Here is an 8781-nt window from a genome sequence, read left to right on the forward strand (position 1 = left end):
ATCCTGTACATTGGTTGGTTTACTTTGTACAGTGTCTCTGACTGAGGTGGACGACAGGCTTGCATACTTTATTCTAAATTCTTCTTTTTTTTCTTTGCAGTTTTCTTTGTGCTGTCCATTCATTCTCAGTCTTGCTGAGAGGTTTAGGTTTTCAGTAAACATAAGGAAAAGGTTGTGAATAAAGCCGGAGTGTACTAGGGTACAAAAATAAATGAATATTGTACTAATCAAAACGTTAACTTATGTAAAGATTGCAAACAGGTCTCATTTAAATTAGCCTTTTACTAAATGCACTTTGACTTGTATGATAGAATATCTACTGTTATTTTTTTCTTGTTTCCATTTCAACCATAGACCACCTGTTCTTTTATATCTGTAGATTTATGTAAATCAGTACAAATAAAAGAAATCTGATTTAATGGTTCATCTCTTTGTGATTATTTCATTAATTAATGTGTCGTAGTTTTACTTGTTTGAATCACAAGTAACAACTAATTGTGTTGTCTGTTGCACACACACCTGTTGGACAAACTCAAACCACAGAACGTACTGATCAAACACAAATGGGTTTTAAGTGCTGGTGTTTGTCCGCAGGTGCAGCAGTATTTACCTACAGTAGGTGTACGTGTTCAGCATGCCACGATGCTACATAAAGAAGCTAGTGACCACATTTAGATCTCCTTCATAAAAGGCTCTATCTGCCTTGTGTTGACCCCAGAGCTGTGCAGTGAGGGCAGCTTAGTCAGCTGCCTGCAAACTCATACAAACTGCCTTTTGCTAGGTTGGGTGACAAACACAGGAAAGGAAAGGACAAAGGACAGACTTGTATCAGTATCCTGGCAGATTTATTTGATGTTACAGCAAATAAAAATCAATATCCAGCTGCCATGACAGGTACAGTTCTTCAGTGAGTCAGGCGATTGAAAGACCATATCTAATGTAACAGTAATACATAAATAGATCTTAACAGTATTAACAGTTATAAATAATATGACTTTTTTTTTGGTTCTCTTGATGTCATTTTGTCCAGTCGGGTGGAGTAACATAAATACAAAACCCTTTGAGGGTATTTAGGGTGTACAAACAAACACCTTCTGTTATGATTCATAACCGGACCCTGGGTGATTGTAGCTGACTCTTTCCCATTGGCTCTCTGTTATCTCTTTGCTGAGTTAAATTATGGCAAGTCGCCTTGTTGGCAACCCCTTAATTCGCTCAGAGGAAATCTTTGTTGCTTCTTGACAGATCTCTAAACCTTACCTTTTAATAGCTATTTTGTCAGTGCACTTGTGGTTAGGTTTGTTTACAAAGGCTTCAATGCCAACTAGTTGATGTAGCATTGCTTTTCTCAAATGATAAGGTACTTTGGTATCACAGGATTCTGGCCCGGTGATATCTGCAGCAGTGTTGTTATGACTGTAGGTGGATAGGAAGCCCTCCTCATAGAGAATGGAATGTCTCCATTATACTCAAAATAAAAAAAATAAACAGAGATTACCAAGTGGAAAAACCCAACTGGCAACAATCACAGAATACACAGAATAAATACAAACTACAGACAAGGAGTGTACAGAAGAAGCAACAGCACACAGTAACATACAGTACACAGAGTATATACGCACAATTGGCCTTACTTTTCTTGTGTAGACAGGACAACAAATATATATATCATCTTTCTCCAACACAGGCTGAGCTAAGGCCAAAGGTATGAGTTGTGTTTCTGAGAATTCATTAATGGAGGCAGGAGGACGGGTGGGAGGCAGCAAAGGAAAATGACACTGAATATCTGAAGGTAAAATCTAGCCTCCACTGGTTTAGCTACACACTTGGCCTTTTTTAGATATTCAGAGGTTTAATTTGCCTTTTTGGGCACAGGAGGTACGGTAGGAGGGATTCAACCACGCAGTGTTGAGGGTGGTTTTAGGGTGATTGGAGAATTCAGAGAACTGCTTTTCACAGGGTGAGCTCCTTCTGTACACCCCACAGGGTCTCAGCACTCTTCACCAGCTGCTTCTCCTCGTCGGCCTTCAGTGTCATTTGAATCACGTCTGTCAGGCCGCTGTTGCCCAGGACACAAGGGACGCTCAGGAAGACCTCATCCTTCACTCCATGCATGCCCTATAAGATGACAGGAGCACAGCAGGGTCAGGTTTAGCTGGACCATCTACGTTTGTGTAAAGTAATACATTTAATGAATTTTATCATGCAGGATTAGCCAGACAGCAAAATGTATGGCTTGCTCCCAATCTCCTCACCTGGACCAGTGTGGACACGGGGTGCACTTTGTGCAGGTTCTTAAGGATGCTTTCCACCAGGTCAGCCACTGACATACCAATGGCCCAGGAAGTGTAGCCCTTCAGCTTGATAACCTCATAGGCCCTGCAGTGCACACACACAAGTTATCAGATACAAGATACAAGATACAAGTTATCAGTCTGCATTAGTATTTGACTTTGTGTGTTTGCTCCCACTTTGTCATATTCCTCACCCATCATCTTTCCAGATGTTTTCATGCTAGGAATTCAACATTTTATCACCATGGGAAGTGCAACATAGCTGTATGTTTGTTCAGTATGTAATACTGTTTTGTGGTTTCTAATTGTCACTCCCCAATCTCTGCTGTGCTGATCTCGATGTATGCAGAGCAACAAATTAATAAATATTGATAAATCAAAAAACATGAACAGACGATGTCGTCCTGTTCCATACATTTAAATGTCAAACATGTTTATTTAAAATAAGACCTCTCCTCTACTGGCTGTACAGATGGAAAGCAAAGCACCTTTGCTTATGTTCATTGTTCTGTATTGAGACATCAATTGTGTAAATGTATCCCTGTCCCTCTTTTGAAAACGTGGATTTCACACCTCAAACCTTTGTAAACATCTTTGGTAAATCAACTATTGTGTTGTACACGGTTGACCTCCCTAAACACCGAGCTAATATGTGATAAGTCAGGTTGAATATCAGTAACATAATGGTACAATATCAGTGTTCACAGGACAAACTGTTGCATCACATAAAAGTAATAATCTTAAACATATCTATTTAAAAAAATGTCTATTAAGTCACTATTTATCACTAAATGAGGTAACACAATGGTGACTGAGCCTATGGCCAACTGTTGAAAGTACTCAAATGTTATATATATTTTCAGTATTACAAACTGTGTGTCTTTGGTGTTCCCGGAAAAGGGACTGAAAACTACTGTTCATCAAAAATGAGTCTACACGGTCCAATACTGACTTTTTGACTCCTCTACCAGTGGGGGAGTCAAAATGTTTTAAATATTTTTACCGACCATAAAACTGCATCATGCATCACTTTATGCACAAACACATTAGAAGATAATAACATGTAACGCACTACAGCAGAAACATAGACAGACATTGTGTAAGAAGCATCAGGTTGGAGCTGGTTTGATCTGATGATAAGTAGGGTGGACAGTGACTGAGGGTCACATGGTACAAATAAATAAACACAATGATGTAAACCCTTCCCTAAACTGTGACATTTTTTTTTGCCAAATCCCACATTTTGGACCCTGTGCGTCTACAAAACAAGACAATTTTGTGACCTGTAGTATTAAACCACACTTGCTCTTACCACCAGCAATTACAGGTGTAACTTTCAAAGGAATGACAAAGTTTCACAACATGAAATCCAACCACAGGCTTATGTAATAAATACAGCAATAATAATTAGGTAACATGAACATGAGCATTTCAAATTTAGGTGAACCTGATCACGATTCAATATTATAAAGATATTTCTTGGGAGGGTGAGGTTGAGGTAAGTGAGTTCATTGGCACAATTGTAGTTTTATGTTACTGGGAGTAGCATAGCTATTGTGTTTGTACAGGCTGCCATGCTCTGGTGAGCCTTTAACATAGAAGTGTACTGTGTACCCGTCTCTGCTTGCCTTTTGGCTCACAGCCCTGGTCAAATTCCTCGCCAGGTTCAGTCGGCTCCAATGGATTCAATTGTGCCGGTTGGCAGCTTCAGTCTTGATGTTAATAAGCCAATGTGACTGTGGGCCATTAAAACCCAAATATATTTTTCCATAAAACGTAATATTTACAGCCCCCACCTCAGCTCTGGGCAGATGACCAGTATGCACATGGCTAATTGCTTTGCAGATTGAATTGATGAGTACAGAGAGAGAAAATTTGATTTCCAGGGTAGTTCAGAGAGTTCTTTCAGCTTGTCGTGGATTAATGGGAAAATAATTTGTACTCACCCATCAACCACCATCTTATGAACAGCCTTCCAGTTCTCAGCGTCACCCTCAGCCCCCATCTTTGGGTTGAGGCCCTGCAGGCAAACTCCAGCAACATTCACACCGCTCCACACAGGCACTGTGAGAAACAGATATATAATAGCACTAAATGATTTAATTCTGAATACAAACTGTAGAGACAAAGGCAATCAGAGCAGCATAAAACATGCAAATTATGTAGCTACATTAAAAGATTTGCCACAGTCCAACAAACAGGTACAGTGGATGGCTGGCAGAGATTTTATTTTTAGTCAGAGCTGCATACCACTGGAGTCTCCATGCTCTCCGATGATCCAGCCGTGGCAGCTGGAAGGGTGGAGGTGGAGTTTCTCTCCCATGAGGTGGCGGAAACGGGCAGAGTCCAGGTTGGTGCCAGACCCAATGACACGGTGACGGGGGAAACCACTCAGCTTCCAGGCCACATAGGTCAGGATGTCCACTGGAAGGGAAAAGGACCAGAGGGGACAGCTCTTAAAAATGATCCTTTTGAATTGTGCTGAGCTACAGGCGGTAAAATTATATACATCACAGTACATCCCTCAACACTATTTCAGTCCACACCACACCGTCTCTCCTCACATTTCCCTCCCTCCCTCACTCATACACATCCCCCTCCTCTAACCTGGGTTAGAAACCACCATCAGGATGCAGTTGGGGCTGTACTTGACGATGTTTGGGATGATGAACTTGAAGATGTTGACGTTGCGCTGCACCAGGTTCAGACGGCTCTCGCCCTCCTGCTGGCGGGCTCCAGCAGTCACCACCACTACTTTGGAATTAGCTGTCACACTGTAATCTGACAAATTGACACAAGGAGAAATGTTACATACAGGATTATAGCTTAAGAAATGGTCATGTAGCAGCATGAGAACAAATCTTGCAATAGTCACAGGTTGTAGTTGTTTTTGTGCGGTCTCACCTTTGTCGGCCACAATCCTGTGTGTCTTGAGGAAGAGGGATCCATGCTGCAGGTCCATGGCCTCACCCTTCAGCTTGTCCTCCATCACATCAACCAGGGCCAGTTCATCACACAGGTCCTGATTATATACATGCATACATACAATAAGTATATACAGTATATACAGTGAGGTTGACAACCTTGATACAAAAGCGAGAAACACCAGTTATCGCTGCCTTGACTACGACCTTTGACTTAGTTTCTCTCAACCTCTGCTGTTTCTCACGTGGCACAGATCCAGCTTAATGCTTGTGAATGGAACTGGACAATATAAGGAAATTACAGTGCTTCCTGTCCAGTTTTGTAGAGTAAGGTAGCATCTAGGTTTTACAGAAGTTGATTTCACCAGTCAGCACACCTTCATCCCTTGGAGACTAATTTGCAAATCCTTATTATTCCATTCGTAATGGAGTAATAGTAGTGGTGATTTGGATTGACTTACTCATTCGTTTATGTAGAAGCTGATACTTTTAAGTTGATCTAAGTTTGTACTTGTCAAGGGTTTATCTAAAGCCTCTAATACCCACATATGAGTTCATTTTAGCTTCTTGTACTGTAATAACTATCACCAATGTACCTTTTAAGCTGCCATCCCATTTACTTTCACCTACTTCCACTTTGCTCATTTCAACACTCTTTACTGACACCCCCAACCACACACACACACACACACACACACACACACCACTCAACTCTTTCTCTTCACACTCTCTATCTTTCTTTCCAACTCACCTTGAGCAGTACGCTGACGGCAGAGGCCATGCCCACCATGCCGACACCCACCACCGTCACCTTGTTCCTGCTGCCAACAGGCTCCTCCTTCATCACATGGCTGATGAGCTTCTCCTTGGTGGACATCTGTGGAAAGTAAAAGGGTATGGGAAGAGGATGAGGGATAGACAAAGACATGTGACAAATGGAAAAAGTAATGGGGAAGGAGAGCAGAGGGAGGATGGGATGGGAAAGAGGTAAGCAGGTACATAGGGTATAAACAGGGGAGAGGGAGGGTGAGAGTGGAAAGAGAGACGCAGGGACTTAATACTGCATAATGTATGTGACAGTTTGAATGTGTTGCTACTAACAGGCCCACAGAAGTGCGTACGTGACTGCTCTCTCATCCGACCATGAGTGAGTCAAACTCACAAATTTCCCTTTTTTCTCTCAGTTAGAGAATTGAAAGTGTGGCCTTGTCATAACCTCATAACATTATGACTTAACAACCACAAGTTCCAGTTTCATACGTAAAAGTCTACCACTCTTTATCAGGTTTACTTCCATAATTGGTTTGGAGACAGTTATTCTTGCTACACAGCGCCTCTCTGGGTCTCCATGGCAACCAAGTACTGCAGCCTGTCTTCGTGCAGCACATAAAATCACCAGCTGACGTCACACACTACTATTTGTGTTTCCTGGTTGGGCAGCCATGACTGAGTGCTCACGCTTGCAGGCATTTACATCATCTAGCATGACTAGGCCGGTTCTCTGCGATGTGGAGACAAGCACATAGTGGTGGACTAACCAACAGGATTAATACACTGTAATACCTTCCTTGAGAGGATATTTAAGACCTCTCCATGGTGAACTGCACAGTAGGATATGGTACGTGAGACAGTCATACCTACTATCCCATCATCCAATTATCTCTCACTCTGAGGTGAGCTGAAAGCTTACAGCATACCAGGGCCTGACCCTTAAGTGAGCCAGGTTTGTGCTTTACAAGAGGACCCTGTGTTAGCTTACAGTTAAGGATTATTGTAGATGTTCAATACCGGCCAAAGCTCCTTTCTTAACTAATGAAATATGCTGTTACAAACCTGCCACATTACTACTGTAGCATGACTGAATGAGGATTACAAGCAGGATTATTAGTATCTGAAAGAACTTAATGCGATATAGTTCGAAAGCGAGAGGGAGAGGGATGTTTTGTGTCAAGTTTTGGATTAGATTAATTTCTGGAACTTAAAATAAGTAGCTGTTGCACATAACTGGACAACTTAAACTTTTCCATGTGTGCTTGTATTATCATATTTCCCACTACATTATGACATTTACTGAAACTGATCACCAACAGGTCAGTGGGGGCTCACTGAGCTCTGATGGGGTGTCGGGTATCACGGCTGAGGTACAGTATCTGGTCTTCCACATTACTACTTTGCAGGCGACTGAGAATACATCTTGTTTCTGCCCCCCTTGAATTATTTTGGACTATGCGATCAGACAAAACACTACCCATCCAAACACGCTGGAGAAGTTTATCAGCAGGAAAAACTAGATTTTGTTTCCACAGTGCATTTGTAGAGTGTAATCAAACAGATCTGCTGTTGCTTCCAACCGGCTGCAACTGACAAATATTCATCCACAACTCTGTGCCAAGTGTGGCATTGGTTTAATTAAATCAGAAAAATGGAAGCTCAATATAACACCAGTGATACCATATCAGCATTCTGCAGCACCAACACAACTCTCAGTAAGACCTGCTTCCCACTGGGGGAGAATATGAATGCAGTGCAGTTCCTGTGCCGAGTTCATGTATGGCCCAGACTGCTGTCTGGCTGATGGTCGCCACGAGCAGCAGAGGGCATGCGTGACCGCTTGTGTAACACTGCGTACATTACATCAACGCAAAGCATCTGCAAGGACCGAAACTGATCCAAACCATCAGCTCTTCAGGGTTCTTAACCTGATGGTATATTTCCTGTATTGTATTATATCTCTTTATTGATAAATGATGATATAAGTATCGGTAATTTCTTATAGGTCTATAATTTATAACAGCATATCTGGGGCCCGTTCATTTCACTGATGTGTGCGTTATTGCAACAAGTAGGAAACTTACAGGCCTACATCCTGTTGCGTCTGCTTCTCTGTTTCATAAACCAGATCATTGCGCACATGACTGTAACCTGTCAGAAAGTGAAGCCAGTACCAGCCTCGTTCACAACCAATCACCTTTATCGATACTGATAGCGACACGCCCCTCTCGGTTATCCTTTCTAAAATGCGCATCAGGTTGGTGTCCCCCCCCCCACCCCTTTTTAAAGTACTTTAACCAGTGGACAGGCAGGTGAGTGAAAAATAAAAGAGGATTCCAGGTGATAGTGCACGGATGTAATGTGTAATATGTGAGCCAGGCGGGTTTTTTTCTTACCTTTAGGGCTTCAGTTAAAAAGGTGGAAACACGGAGTGGAATGTGTCTGCTCCTCCTGAGTGCAGCTTTTCCGCAGAAGTGGTGCGGCGGAGGGGGACGCTCCCGGTATTTAAAGACAGCCCCCTCGGTACACGTTACGTACGCGCATGCTAATGAGATCGGGTGGGTCCGTGGTCGCCGCTCGTGTTGTGTGTCACGTCCGAGTCAGGATGCGGCAGTGAGACAGGGAGCACATCCGGTGTGTCACCCCCCTCGAGGAAGCCTGTTCAGTAATTGTAGAAGTGCCTGTGTGCCTGTCAGTGATGGTGGAAAACGTGGAGATTTGCCCCAGAAGCCTGCTTCCGCAGTTAGTAAAGATCTGAGTTTGTTTTTGTGGCCCGATTTAAGAGCACTTTG

The 8781-nt window shown here is 42.6% G+C and overlaps 1 protein-coding gene across 1 annotated transcript; it reads right to left on the reverse strand.

Moving 5' to 3' along the window:
- Positions 1-823: 823 nt before the first annotated feature.
- Positions 824-8543, reverse strand: ldha (lactate dehydrogenase A4). The gene is made up of 8 exons (XM_035665031.1): positions 8386-8543; positions 5970-6095; positions 5199-5316; positions 4902-5075; positions 4545-4718; positions 4241-4358; positions 2256-2379; positions 824-2118 (listed from the first exon to the last, which is right to left on the reverse strand). Exons 2-8 carry the CDS (start codon positions 6093-6095, stop codon positions 1954-1956), a joined length of 999 nt encoding a protein of 332 aa, XP_035520924.1. The 5' UTR covers positions 8386-8543; the 3' UTR covers positions 824-1953.
- Positions 8544-8781: the final 238 nt, after the last annotated feature.

The sequence above is a fragment of the Morone saxatilis genome, unplaced genomic scaffold (genome assembly GCF_004916995.1).
Source record: "Morone saxatilis isolate NCDOM2014 unplaced genomic scaffold, NCSU_SB_2.0 Contig2, whole genome shotgun sequence".
NCBI lineage: Eukaryota > Metazoa > Chordata > Actinopteri > Moronidae > Morone > Morone saxatilis.